Source organism: Typopeltis vanoorti, chromosome 12, assembly GCF_054136105.1.
Source record: "Typopeltis vanoorti isolate ZY-2024b chromosome 12, IOZ_Tvanoo_1.0, whole genome shotgun sequence".
NCBI classification, from domain to species: domain Eukaryota; kingdom Metazoa; phylum Arthropoda; class Arachnida; order Uropygi; family Thelyphonidae; genus Typopeltis; species Typopeltis vanoorti.
In genome coordinates this window covers 136,702,048-136,717,816 of record NC_143560.1, presented here as the reverse complement: position 1 = coordinate 136,717,816, position 15,769 = coordinate 136,702,048, and the positions used below count along the sequence as shown (strand labels likewise).

Genomic DNA, 15,769 nt, shown 5'->3' with positions numbered 1-15,769 from the left:
TCAAAGAAGTATATAAAAAACTACAGAGACTTAAAATTGTACTAATAGAACAAGTGAAAAACAGTAGCATGTTTGAAAAAATGCAAGTATGAGTTCCATACAAACGAATACTACGTGCTGTCGCGAGTGCGCCAGTACTGAACAGAAGCAACGTGTGCATCCGAGAGATTGTAACTCAGGCTGTTGTTGATATGAGAGGAATCTAGAGAGATTTCTCTTGATTCAACAATCTTTCTTTCGAGTTCATCGTAGCACACATGGATATTAGCAGTTTGAGTCCAGTTTACAACGTGCTGGCGGCCTTCGTCTGAGTTAGCAGAAAAGAGAACGTGGCTAGAGAGAGCGCTAGCTCTAGTCCTGTTATAGGAGATATCTCTACGGTGTTCATCCAAACGTAGAAGGATGGATTTAGCAGTCTGTCCATAATATGGCTTTCCGCAATCACACAAAATCTTGTAGACTCCTGGAAACTGAGTAGGAAGATGTTTCTGTTTATGTTTGCAAAGTAATGAACGAAGTTTTGGAAGCGTAGTGTAGCACGTTTTGAAGTTAAATTTCTTGAGAATCTTTGCCAGTTTTTGTGAAAGAGAGCTGATGTAAGGCAAGGAGATGAAGGCTCTTGGGGGAGGAGGATCTTCAGTAGTAGTTGAGTGCCTGGGGGAAAGAAATTTGTCAATCTTCTTTGGAGAGAAGCCATTGTTAATAAACGTTTTTTTAAGAAAACTGAGTTCATTTATAATTTCTGTTTCTTCTGTAAGTAATGATTTGGCTCGGTGGGCTAAAGTGGAAATAATACCACATTTTTGTGGGGGATAATGATGGGAAGAAGCATGAAGGTATCTGTCAGTATGAGTAGGCTTTCTAAAAATTGAGATTTTAATGTTCTCAGCACATCTGGTAAGTTTGAGGTCTAAAAAGGGAAGACAGTCATCCGATTCCAGTTCGAGGGTGAAAGAGATTTTTTCGTGGCACTTGTTTAGGTGGTCTAAAAATAAATAGAGGTTATTGACGCCGTCTTCCCAGATGAGGAAAATATCATCAATATATCGGTACCAGACTTTTGGTTTAAAGTGAAAGGAGTTAATAGCTTTTAAAAAACGTTTATTAACAATGGCTTCTCTCCAAAGAAGATTGACAAATTTCTTTCCCCCAGGCACTCAACTACTGCTGAAGATCCCCCCCCCCCCCAAGAGCCTTCATCTCCTTGCCTTACATCAGCTCTCTTTCACAAAAACTGGCAAAGATTCTCAAGAAATTTAACTTCAAAACGTGCTACACTACGCTTCCAAAACTTCGTTCATTACTTTGCAAACATAAACAGAAACATCTTCCTACTCAGTTTCCAGGAGTCTACAAGATTTTGTGTGATTGCGGAAAGCCATATTATGGACAGACTGCTAAATCCATCCTTCTACGTTTGGATGAACACCGTAGAGATATCTCCTATAACAGGACTAGAGCTAGCGCTCTCTCTAGCCACGTTCTCTTTTCTGCTAACTCAGACGAAGGCCGCCAGCACGTTGTAAACTGGACTCAAACTGCTAATATCCATGTGTGCTACGATGAACTCGAAAGAAAGATTGTTGAATCAAGAGAAATCTCTCTAGATTCCTCTCATATCAACAACAGCCTGAGTTACAATCTCTCGGACGCACACGTTGCTTCTGTTCAGTACTGGCGCACTCGCGACAGCGCGTAGTATTCGTTTGTATGGAACTCATACTTGCATTTTTTCAAACATGCTACTGTTTTTCACTTGTTCTATTAGTACAATTTTAAGTCTCTGTAGTTTTTTATATACTTCTTTGAGTATAATACCTGATGATGTTCATGTAACGAAACTAGTAAACTAGTAGTATCTTGTTAAATATATCTTGCCATCTTTTCTCTCGGTATTAGTCATTAAACTTATTTTATAATATTCCAACCGAGTAAAAATGAATTGTCAAAATATATATATATATATATATATATATATATATATATATATATATATATATATATATACAATAATAAAAATAATAAAAGAAGTAAAATAATCGCTCTGTTATCCAACAACAGTGAAAATCAGTTTGCTGGTTGGATAATTGGAGATCTGTACCAAAGGAATCAGTTATTTGAAGGTTGGATAATTTAGATATTGCTGTAATAATATAACAAATGGATTCTATTATTAAAACTGCTCATCACATCACATAATCTAAATAAAAATATTCTTATGTAACAAAAGATAACTGACACTGGGTTTAATAGGTCATGATAATATAAATAGTTAAACCAACTAGTTTTACCACATATGCTAGTGACTTCTTCTGGGTTAGGAAGAACAAACTAATACAAAAAGGATAAGCATGGACCATTACATAACTAAAACCAGACATGTAGGAACCATTACACAAAAGTAAAAAAACAAACACGTGGAGCATGAAAGCTGGCATGGGTCAGTCATTGTTCAGTACTTATGCATGACAGTTGGCAGAAAAGTTAAAGTATGACGTGTGGAATGATCTAATAAGTGACTTCCAAATATTACATAAAATCATTCGCTGGTTTCTGTTGATTATGCCTTGTCAGTAAATAACTATCATAAACTCTGATATTGCAAGCATTGAAGTTGTCTTTTATATAAGGCATGGAGCTCTTGTCCCATTCAATATTATGTTATTCAAAGGTTGTTCTCAACTGCATCATACGATATTGTCTGGTCTGCCTGCCATGGTTTTGAAGTTAAATCAGAATTAAAAAAAAACAAAAAAAAACATGAATATAGTCAAATATGTTTGTAGACCTAGGGGATTTATTTTAGTAAGAATTTTTTTTCATGAAAGTGATATCCTCTCATCTCATAGACTGAATACACTAATGTATAAGTAGTTAACATATTTACTTCTACATTGGTAGCTATTTGGGATAAAAAATAGTCATAGCATTAACAAAAGCTTATAAATTGAACAAGTCCACAATTGAACTATGCGATTATGATATATCATAATTACTATGTCATTTTATTTTATTTTATTAATTTTTTAATTTCTAATTTTTTTTTCAGTTGTTATTGTGTACTGTAGTCTAGATCAAGTGTGAAACTGAGGTTTTTGATTTCATTCATTGAAGGTATGCTGAATTTTTATCCTAGACTGCTTTGGTGCACTTGCTGAACAACCAGCAAGTTGAGAATTAGAGCTTAGATGGGAATTGGGAGTTTGTGTTGAGTACACAGTGATGACATACATAGGAATGGAGAGATAAGTTTGGCTGGAAAAAGTTTCATCTGTATAAAAGGAAACATGGCTAAGATTATGTTCAGAGTTGCCAAGAAGAAAGCTAAAGAATTAGAGCTTAGATGGGTATTGGGAGTTTGTTGTTGCTTAAAGATTGGGAGTTTGTATTGAGTACATAATGATTATTTTATATATTTTGTTGGAGCAGGTATTTAGATCATGGTTGTAATTGCACCATGAAAAACATACATGGAAATTCCAGAGGTTAGTGGCATAGGAATGGAGAGATAAGGTTTGCTGGGAAAAGTTTGATCTGTAGAAAAGAAAACATGGGCAAGGTTATGTTCTGAGTTGCCAAGAGGAAAGCTAATATATACAAAGTATTTGCAGGGTGAGCTGGTTACAGAAAAGATTCAGGAAGAATGATGAGGATAATATGGTATTATGGTTTATAGGTGAATAGTTTGTATTAGATCATTACTGACAGCAAATAATTTGACTTCTTCCTTTTCAGCATAAGAATATAGAAAATAAATGTGAGGGTGATAAATTGTTTTGGATGCTATTAAAGTTTAGAAATGGAGAAAAGAGTGCCATAAAAGGAATCACTAACTTACTCACATTTAATAATAATGTTATGGTTGAGGGGTTGAGTTAGAGAGGGAATGGGTACACCATGAGACTTTTGGACTTTTGCTATGGCTTTTTTGTAAATAGCCTTGGAAAGCTATAGCATATTTGATAATATGAGATTGGATTGTAAACTGTTGGTTTGGATAGGAGGATGACTGACTGATAGATATCAAAAAGTGGTCTATGGGGAATGTAAGTCTGCAAGATTTTGGGGAATCCAAAGTGTTGTTGTCTTGGCTTGCACATCCCCTGAGACACTTCGCAAGTGCAGCAGTAGACGGTCTCCTAGGGGCGATTCCTTGGACACCTTTGGGTGACTGACTGGCCTGCTATGCTATTTCTCCCTTCCAGGGTTAGCAGCCCTGGTAGGGTTAAGTTTCCTCACTTGCAATAACTCATCAGATGAAGGCTCCAACTCTTATAGGCCAGGAAACTCGTCGAGTGTGAATCCAGATGTCTGTTTCTTGTTTGCAGGTGATCCTGCCACCCTTCCCAGCGGAGTCCTCGGGAAGAAAGTGAAAAGGAAGCTCTGCAAGGTCTGTCATCAACCCATTTCTTCAAGTTCTCATCATGCTTGTTCCGGCAGTCAAGGAGTTCTCAATCTCAGACACTTTGTATGTCAGGTTTGCAATCATGCATTCTCCACTGCAGTCAGCCTTAGTGTGCATCGCACTTCGAAACATCCAGCCGAAGCCAACACTGCAATAAGAAACGGAGCACGTCAAAGCACGTTGGACTGCTGAAGAAGAATAGATCCTCGCTGTTATGAGATCGAGTTGACGGCTCGAGGGATAAAGAAAATCAATGAAGCTTTATTTAAGGTGTTCCCATTAAGATCCTTGGATGCCATCAAGTGTCATAGATGGAAAGCCTTGGTTCAAGAATTGGCAGCCCGTCTGCCACAGGTAGGGACAGCTAATATCTCCGTATCTCCTATCCCTGCCTCTCCATCTTCCATCCTGCTGTTGAAGAACAGGCTTTGATTCTCAGATTGACATCATCTCTAGATGATCTTCCTCTTCCAGAATATAACCATCAAATTCTTAAATCTCTCATCCAGATTCACCTTCTGGGAATGGATATCACAGACACCAGTTGAATGACTACCTCCATGCTGAATTCTCCAAACACTTCATACCTCGTCAACATCAGCCTACATCTCATTCTACAATGACTTTGTCAAATAGAAAGCAGAGGAAGAGAGAGATGCAGGCCCTCTATAAAAAGAATGGAAGGCAATGTGCCAAAACCAACTAGCAGACTTACATGATGATTTTGTTAAATTCTGGAGTACAGTCTTTTCTGCTCCACCTCCACACTTTCCTGATTATGATGACCAACCTATGATATCGAGGTCCATTCCTGTCTTTCAAATATACCAGCCTGTCTCCGTCCAGGAGATTAAAGCAGCTCTTCCATCCAATTTCTCTGCCTCCGGACCTGATGGCTTTCCTGTGCCTAGGCTTCGGAAGGTGCCATTGAAGATTCTTCAAGACTTAGTGGACATTCTCCTTTCTAGTAAAGCAATACCACCATACCTACATGCTTCAAGAATTATCTTCATTCCAAAGCAAGAAACTTCAAGCCGTGCATCAGACTTTAGACCTATTACCATCTCCCCTGTGATACTTAGACTCTATCATAAAATCTTAGTTAAACGACTTCAGCAACATATACAGCATGATTATAGACAGAGAGCTTTTTTCCCTTCGGACAGCTGTGCCGAGAATATATATCTTCTTTCTTATCTTCTCTCTGATTCCCGATGCCACCTTAAGCCTCTATATATGGCGTCGCTGGACCTCCAAAAGGTCTTTGATAGCATCTCCCTTCCTGCTCTCTTTTCAGCGCTATCTATTGCTGGATATCCAGTGCCCTTTCTTTCCTATGTTATGGAGCTATACTTGGGTAGCTCCATCACTATCACTACAGGATCCCATGCAACTTCTATTCCCGCAGTGCAGGGTGTTCTCCAGGGTGATCCTCTATCTCTCCTTTTCATTAACTGTGTCATAGATGAGTTTCTTCACTCTCTTTCTAGCCATATAGGCTACTCTCTAGGCGATTCTTCCTTTAATGCTATGGCCTTTGCGGACGATCTTATTCTCGTAGCCTCTACTAAGATAGGCTTGCAGGAACGCCTTGACCGGACAGTTGACTTCTTTATTCAAGGCCTTTCTATTAATGTAGAGAAGTCCTGCTCTTTAGCTCTTCTCTCCTCTGGTCGTGAGAAGAAGCTTAAGGTCAGGACTATAGAGTTTTCCCTGCACGGGAGGCCGTTGCATGCTTTGACCATCCTGGAAGAGTGGAGATACTTCTGTATCATGTTCACCCCAAAGGGAAGGTCTTCTGTCCCTTCTCTCCTAGAAGCTGGGATCGCTTCTTTGAGGAAAGCTCCTCTTAAGCCCCAGCAAAGACTGTTTCTCCTTTCCCACTATCTCCTACCTCGCTTTTCTCACAAGTTGGTGCTTGGTAGGACATATATCTCAGTACTGTCCCAAACGGACAGGGCTATCTGTTCAGCCGTGCGATCATGGCTCTGACTGCTGCCTGACACCCCTATTTCCATATTTCCACGCAAAGGTGAGGGATGGTGGACTCAGGGTTCCATCACTTAGATGGCTGATCCCACGCCTGCGGCTGTCAAGAATCGTGAAGTTAGAACTATCTTCTTCCCCTATCTGCAGAGAGGCTTTCTATATCCCATTAATAGAAGACTTTAGGCAGGCTAAAGGCTGGTCCCATTATCAGGGTACCTTAATTGAATCAGCACCCGCAGAACACGAGAGGTGAGCATCTCTGTTGCACTGTTCTGTAGATAGTGCTTCTTTAAAAGAGTCATATCTGGTGCCTCCCCAGCATGATTGGGTAAAGGATGGCACCAGACTCCTCCCTGGTTTCGAGTATATTGACCTTATCAGGATGAGGATCAATGCCCTGCCTACTCGAGCCCGCACAGCTCGATAGGGTAGGGACTACTCAACCTGTAGGGCTGGCTGCCACTACAGTGAGACATTGTCTCATATAGCCCAGTGTTGATTCCGCATCCATGGGGTCCACGTGCGGAGGCATGATGCCGTGGTCTCCATTCTGAACAACTGCTTTAAGTACAAAGGTTGGGTGACCTGTAGTTACCTAAAAAAGGTAACTACAGGGAAACGGAACAAATCATGGAACATGGAGCAGCTGAAGATACCAAGTACGGCGAATGAATTCTCAAATAAAGTAGAGGAAGAAATGAACGTGAGAAATATACAAGTAAATGATGATGCAAGTGAAAAATGGAAGATTCTGAAGGAAAGCATAATTACTGCTACAGAATTGCAATTAGTCAAAAAAGAATAAGAAAGAGAGAAAAGAAAGAAACCATGGATGACGGAAAATACTTTGAGGAAAATAACACAAAGAAGAAAGTTAGTTAATAGTAAAACAGAGGAGAAAAAATAGCAGTATAAAGACTTGAGTAGGGAGATACAAAGAGAGATAAGAAGGAAAAAGGAAGAGTGGTTAGATGAAATAAGTAAAGATACAACAGCAAAGGCAGAAAGAAAGGACTTAAAAGGTGTTTTTAAAACATTAATATGATGACAGGAAGGAGAACGATGCTAAGGACTGGAGCAATCAAGAATGAAAGAGGTGAAATTCTGATAGAAGAAGAGAAGATATTACAGAGATGGGAAGAATATGTAAGTAAACTTTATGAAGACAGGGAAAGAGGAGAAAATCAAAGGAAAGAACATAGTGGGCAGAGACTGTGCATCATGAGGGAGGAATTGAATCTAGCAATTCAAAAGATGAAAGAAGGAAAATCGCCTGGAATAGATGGTATACAGATAGAACTTATAAGGAATATAGGTGAAAAAGGTATGGAAGTGTTATGGCAAATTATTAACGGAATTTATGAAGGACAAGAATTACCTGAGAAGTTTAGAAGATCAATTTTTATCCCCATTCCAAAAAAGATGGGAGTTTTGGACTGTAACAATTTTAGAACGATAAGTCTTATAACTCACACAGCAAAAATTCTGGCACAAATAATTTTAAAGAGAATTAAGAGTAAAATAGAAAAACAAATGAATGAGGAACAGTTTTGATTCCGAACCAACAGAGAAACTAGAGAGGCTATAACTTGTCTAAGAATTATTGGGGAGAAAAATGGTGGAAAGTTGTTTTGGGGATTTCTAGATTTTGAAAAGGCATTTGATACAGTGAAACATGAAAGGCTTTTTGACATTTTAGAAAATACTGATATTGACTCTTATGACTTGGAAATTTTAAAGAGATTATATTGGTCGTAAAAGGAGAGGAAACAGGAGAATTCCCGGTGGAGAGAGGGGTCAGACAAGGATGCAAGTTATCGCCATTATTGTTTAACTTTTATAGTGAACAAATGTTTAGAGAGGCACTTGAGGATGTAGAAGAAGGAATAAAAATAAACAGAAGAATCATTAATAACTTAAGATATGCGGATGATCTAGTGGTGATGGCAGAAAGTGAAAATGGGTTACAACAAATTATTCAAAGAATTGAAAACTCTTGTAAAGAGTATGGACTAAGAATTAACATAAAAAAGACCAAGATAATGATAATGGGTAGAAAAATAGGAGATAATGTAAAAATAAGATGTGGAGGAAAGATTTTAGAAGAAGTGGAAAAATTTCAATATTTAGGTAGCTGGATCTCAGAAAAAGGAACTTCAGAGTTGGATATTAGAAATAGAATAGGCAAAGCTAAATCGGCATTTAGCTTTGCCTATTCTATGGAAATGAAGAGAATTTTAATAAACAAGAGCACTAAAATAGGCATTAGAATTGGAATAGTTAAAGCAACAGTTTGGAGTATTGCAAGTTATGGAAGTGAGTCATGGACACTCAGAAAGAGAGATATGGAAAGAATTAATGCATTGGAAATGTGGTGTTATAGAAAGATGGAAAAGATTAGCTATACTGAAAGAATATCAAATCCAGAAGTTTTAAGATGAGTTGGGATGGAAAGAACACTGCTAAAGAATATTATGCAAAGAAAGACCAGATATGCAGGACATCTTCTGAGAGGTTCTTTGGGACACCCGACAAGAACTATATTACAAGGGAAAGTTGAGGGGAAGAGAAGACATGGAAGACCAACTAGAGAGTGGTTTAATGACATCATGGAATGGACTGGTTTAAGATTGGAAGCGACAGACAGAGAGAAATGGAGAAGAGCTGCTCATCTGCTGCAACCCTCTTGCTAGAGGATGCTACCGGACGACGACGATATTAATGACATTGGGAATAATATTTTCTGGAGACATAAGCTTTTTGCTGGCACTGCAAAGATAGGCAGGGTAATCAGGAATGTAATGGCTATGCAGTACTTGCAGAATAATTTGAATACGCTGGAATTTGGGCATGTGAATATGGCTTTCAGATTTATGCTAGAAGAAAGTATCTGGCTAGGGGATCTTAGAGTTTTAGTAGATAGGAAGTGTGAAGTTCAGGGGCCATATAGCGAAGAATGTATATCAAAGCAACCACAATACTATATATATATATATATATATATGAGTGGCATCACGTGCCCATAGCGGTTGGGTGTGCTGATGCAATTTGACAACCCCCTCGTGTCAAAATGACATGAGTGGCTTATGCAACTCATGTCAATTTGACTGCATTTTTCTCAGTGTATGCAAGTTTTAAGAGTGCATAGCACATCAGCACGCATCTTAATTGGTCCAATGCAATTAATTATAAGATAACTTTGAATACTTTAATTTATCAATTAATTGTAACCAAATCCACATAGAATGGTGGAAACATGTGTTTTAAGATATATTAGTAAACAGTAATGAAGGAGAATGCTATATTTGATTGATATATTTGAATTTATTTATTATTTATTTATCGTAGGGCTTGTACACATCGTTAAAGACAATAAGATATGATACACATGAGTATAGATAAGATACACATATATGATTAAAAAAAAAAGTCTACATTCAGGCAAATACAAATATGAAATTTATGACAAGCATCAGATAGAAGATTAGTCATTTTAACATATAGGTTTCAGATCCAGTTGATCACTTCTGGGGATAGGTCAAAGATATCCTTAAAGTCACCTGGATATGCTGTCAGCCCTCATTCCTGTACTATATGGTAAATGGTTTGGGTGTCGGCTCCACAGGGACAGTGGGGATTTGGTATCTTACCCCACTTTGAAAGTAAGTCTCCACATACACCATGGTCTGTACGAATCCTGTTAGCCATCGTCCATATATTCCTGGGCAAGTCAAATCCTGATGGTTTTTGGAAGATGTTTATGTGATTGCGAACTTCAGGTGATACTGCTTGGGACCACAGTACATCCCACCTACTCACTATACTGTCATTCTGTCTAAGAAGATTATGGACAGTTTTTATGGCAGGTCTTCTGGATTTTAATCTATTGGATAAAGCATCTGGAATAAATTCACGTTTTGGGAGATTTTGGTTATTTAAAATTCTTTTATATTCACGAAGCAAGGCTTCCTGTTTCCGGAGGAGCATTTCCGGAGGAGCAATATGGCTCAAAGTGGGGAGCCATTGTAAGCGTGTACTCCTAATGCAATCTGTTATTAAACGCAAAGTGGAGTTAAGTTGAGTATCTAGTTTATTGACATGGTAACTATTGAGCCAGACAGGAGCACCATACTCTGCTGCTGTAAACTAGACCCATAGCAGTGCACTGCAGAGTTGTGGCACTTGAGTCCCATATAGTATCACAAAGCTTCTGAACTACATTATTTCTGGTGCAAACTTTAGCAGCGATATTAATCATATGCTGTTTATATGTCAGAGTTCTATCCAGAATTATTCCCAGATATTTAGGTGTCGGATTAAATGAAATTAATGTTCCATCAGCATATATCTCTGGTTTTTGATTTACAAGACTATTGTTCAGGCGAAAGCAAGAACATTCGGTTTTACCAGAATTTGGTGTTAATCTCCATTTTTTATAGAACTTCCATAAAGCCGACAGATCATTTGTCAATATTTCTTCAGTTCTTTTGATAGACTTGTCGCTGATCGCCAAAGCTAGATCATCTACATAAGCAAACTTCCTGCTGGGTGTTTCAGGAATATCTGCAATGTAAAGGCTACAAAGCAGTGATGCGAGCACTGATCCCTGAGGTAATCCATTCTTAAACACTCTCTGTTTACTGATGCTTCCTCCGGTGACTACCCTGAAATATCGATCACACAGTAAGTTGTTTAGGACAGTGCTTCCCAAACTTCTGGATGTCAGGGCCATCTTTGGAAAAATTAAAATATTTCAAGGCCCCCCTCGAAAAAAAATCGTAATATAGACATTTATTGTATTTATATTCAATACAAAACATATGCAGCGAATATTGCAAAAATCAAATGCAAATATTACATTTTTAGCTTCTTACATACACGTTTGACATGGCACATTATCTTATATTTTTATATAGATAGATATATTGTTATTGTATATTTGCATTACAAGTACATGAAATGTAAAACGATTAGTAATAAAAAAAATTAAAAACATAAAAGAAGTTTAATAACAATTTAATGTGATGGATGTGTTTCAATACTGCTACACAAAAAGTCAATATCAGGTGAAATATTTGAAACTGCAATTCATATAAGTTAAATGAAACTCATATGAATAAGCATATATTTACTAATATTTATTAAGCGCTGAAATATGCAGGAAACAAAATTTGTGAGCCCGCAACTGATGTGTGATTTTTTTCCCATTAAAATATAAAAAATAACAAAAAAAGAAATAAAAATTAAATAAGTTTCTTTTAAGATAAAAAAAATCTACTTAGTCTTGAAACATTTTCAATTTGTTTTTATTATTTCACGGCCCCCCCTCAACGAAACCTACGGTCCCCAAGGGGGCCGCGGCTCACAGTTTGGGAAGCGCTGGTTTAGGAGATGACCCAATATTTTACATGGGATGACCTTACAAAATTTATATATGAGTCCCTCCCTCCAAACAGTATCGTAAGCTGCTGTTAAGTCAATAAAGACTGTAGTAGTCTTCAAGCATCTTTGAAATCCTGCTTCAATGTAGGTTGTTAAGCTGTGAACTTGATCTGTGCTGCTGCGATCTCTTCTGAACCCTGCTTGTTCTATTGGAACACGTTCCAAAATTTTATCACTGATCCTGTTCAATATTAGTCTCTCCATTGCACTTAAAAGGGCTATGGGCGATAGCTTTCAGTTCTGTCTTCTGGCTTACCTGGTTTTAACACAGCAATGATTTTTGTCCTTTTAAATTCTTTAGGAACGCAGACACTTTCAAGTGTATCGTTAAAGAACTTAGCCAGCCATGATCTTGCATAAGGTCCACAGTGCATCAGGAATTCATTATGAACATTGTCAAATCCAGAAGCCTTTCCCATTTTGATATTTTGAAGCACCGAGGATATTCCCTAATGGGAATAAGGCAAAGAGAATTGTTAATTCTTTTGAGTTACAGACTTCATAGCCTTTAGTTTGTGTTTTACCTCTTTAGTATGTTCTTTATCTATCAGAGCTCTAGAAAGCGAAACAATGTAAGCAGCTATCTGATTCGGATCGACAAGAGGAGATTTCTTTGGTACAGAGGGGCTTGAACCAAGCTTTTAAAGTAGCGACCAGGCTTTTCTACTAGAGTGTTTGAAATCTATGTTTTCAGTTATTTGAATCCACTTTTCCCTATGAGCAGAGTTGAGACTATGGAGCAGTTCTTCTCCTATCTCAGGATCCTTACTTTCAAGGAATTCCCAATACAGGGATTCACTTTCATTGGTCCATCCAGGCAGGTATTCTTTTCGGTAGCCGTGAGGAACGTGTTTTTGCCACTGCTATAACTACTCCAGTGAACCATGTATAGTTTTTGTAAGTTGGGGGAATTCTTCTAAGGCGTGCATCTAGATCTGCAGTGAAGTTTTTCCAGTCGGGTTTTTGGAAATTCCATCTTGGTCTAGGAAGTGATGTTATCACTGGAATTTGGGCTCCTAATTCCATAAAGATGGGACGGTGCTATTTGGTAAAACCTCAAGAATATGTCTGTAGAGGCTGATTTTTACTATCAGTGGAGATGAATGTCAAATCTGGGTTATGTTCTTTATTCCAGGCTCTTCATTTAAAGGTGCCTTTTTCCTTGGCATCAAAAACCAAGTGAAGACAGTGTTGATCTGCCCATTCAGCTAATATTTTCCCATTTTGATCATTCCGATTGTATTTCCAAGAAGTATGATGACTGTTGAAGTCCCCAGAGTACACTGTTGGATGGGAGTATGTCTGTAGAACATCATTTAGCCAAACAGTGGCAGGTGGTTTATATACATTCACAATTGTAATGTCAGCTATTTTAACAGCGATCTTATGGGTTTCGTCATCAGTCGAATAAGATATCAGCACAGCATTACTCAAAGGTGTAGATATGTGAACCATCATTAATAAGTCATCTGAGAATGGAAAATATAAAGGAAAGAATAAGTTTGAGTAGAAATACTTTAATTAATGGCAAACAAATTATTAATAATTGACATTTGCGATATGTGTGTCTTATAAGTTGCTTGGTAGAGCAAATAACATGTGATCCTATTAAGTCTAGACATGAATAAATGAATTTATGATGGCATAATTAAAAAAGAACAAAAACTTATGAGGAGAGGGATAGAGATCTGTTTGCAGAGTATAAATAACTAACCCATAATAAAGAGCCACTATAAGGAAAGGCTAATCCAATGAACTAATAATGCTGATCAGTGATTCATTTAGGCTTGGCAGGAATACATGTGGTTTGAAGGAGCAGCAAATCATCTCTCATAAATTTTTTTGTGCATGTTATACATATTTCTCTGGTTTATGTATATTTCATTTCGTTTTCTAAGAATTTTCATTTGTTTACTGAGACTCGGTATACATTTTATACAATAATAGGATATATAATATCTAATCATTATCGAAATTATCCACGCTTTTGGGAATCCTACATTCATTCGTTTTTTGTTTTTGTTTTTTGTCAGCGGCTTTTCCGTCTTATCAATAATAAATATTTTACACATGCTAGTATTTTGGTGTAGATCAGCAACTTCTTAAAATATTCATTTTTATTCAGGAATAGATGAATTTTTACTATGTCTGTTGTTTCCAAAGACTAGAATAAAAATATCCCTATACCAGTAAAAAACATTTCAACCTCAACAGATGATATACTGCACAAGCAATAAAAACAAGTAGCTTTGTTTAACACTAAATACAGTAAACAGACATTTAACATCTATGTATTATATTTAAGACAATTAGTGTAATTATAGACAACTCAAACAACACAATTAATGGACCTTGCTCCCTGCAGACTATGCTACATGCATGCATCAGACACAATAACCAATCACAGCAACTAGGTGCTATTGTCTTAGCACTCACTCTGGCTATTCTGGGCAGCTAAAAACCACTGGAATGCTGAGTTTGATCTGCTGAGTCATGTGTACATCTGTTCTCTATAGAAGAATAAATATATATATATATTCTTCTATTTGAACATTCTTGCAGAGTTGCTGAATATTATATCATAGAATTCTTCTGAATTAAAGTATTAATACTTTCATATTGTTCATTTAAAATTGCATAAATTCTCCTCACTGCTCACTTAAAATGAGCATGAATGCACTCAGTTTTATCAGCTTGTAGTAACATATCTTGTTCCTGTGGTAATTAGTATGACAACATGAATTACTACTGGAATTTACTGTCATACTCATTCCATTGGTTGTAATATATGCATATATCTTTCCAACAGTTTTACCTTTAAAGTTCCTTCATAAGTTAAATTAGGTGCAGGAATAAATTCTTACAACTTTCATTTTCAGACTTTGCATAAAAACTTGGAGAAAAAGATTTCAAAGTTTCATGGACGAGAAGATGCAATACTTTATGCAAGTTGCTTTGATGCCAATGCTGGTATATTTGAAGTATTACTATCATCAAATGATGCTGTGCTTTCTGATGAGCTGAATCATGCTTCTATCATTGATGGCATTCGGCTTTGTAAAGCACAAAAGTTCAGATACAAACATAGGGATATGACTGGTAAGTCTTAGTCCAATACATAATTTTGAGCATGAATGTGATATAGTAAAAATTTATTATTTTTATTGAAAGTATGTTTTAAAATAACAACTTATAATATTTTAGAATTTTTTCACACTCTTCACCTATTTTTTTGCTCTAGGTTTGGAATACATAGCATGGATACATTAATATGAAAATGTATATAATATGAAACATTAACATATAATTCTGAATATATTTCATGCTACCAAAGAAATATGAGTAGCTAGGTTTTTAAATTGGAATGGAGCTGTAAAATTATCATTAATTGAAATTCTGTATGTGTTTTATAAACAGTACAAATTTGAAATTACCTAGATATCTTGTAGTTAGAGATGATTGCAATTTGATATTCAGTATTAACTAAATTTCAAATTGTGCAGAAAAATAATACTATTTTTCTGATTGGGAAAAAAATGTGGAAGGTAAGGAACCAATATTTTTTGTGAAATAAGACATAGCAGAAATCAAACATAAATGAAACAAATTAAAAGTCAAAGAATCAAAACTGTGAATTATGAAATAAAGTAAGAATTAAAATTGTGAACATATAATATACATGACAAACCATCAGTGTGAAAGATGGTTTTGGAGAAACAAAAAAATTTCTGATGAAAATATCAAAGGACTTCATTAGAAGGTGAAAACCATAATGCATTTTCACCTTCTGGCAAAGATTTCTCTGAAATACCTAGCACATCATCATTCATGTTGCCGACTTATTATGCATATCACATTTTTAACTCATATTTACTAAGAATTAAGAATCGAAAGAGCTTAATTTTGTTAAGGATAGATAGTCTGATTAAATGA

General features: G+C 36.6%; 1 protein-coding gene across 1 annotated transcript in view; it reads left to right on the top strand.

The window, feature by feature from the left end:
* Nucleotides 1-15,769, top strand: part of Gcat (Glycine C-acetyltransferase) — a 443,581-nt gene that overhangs the window by 125,918 nt on the left and 301,894 nt on the right. Inside the window, exon 4 of the mRNA XM_090401262.1 lies at nucleotides 14,716-14,935. Within this exon, the coding sequence (XP_090257388.1) occupies nucleotides 14,716-14,935 (220 nt within the window). The remainder of the gene's footprint in view (nucleotides 1-14,715; nucleotides 14,936-15,769) is intronic.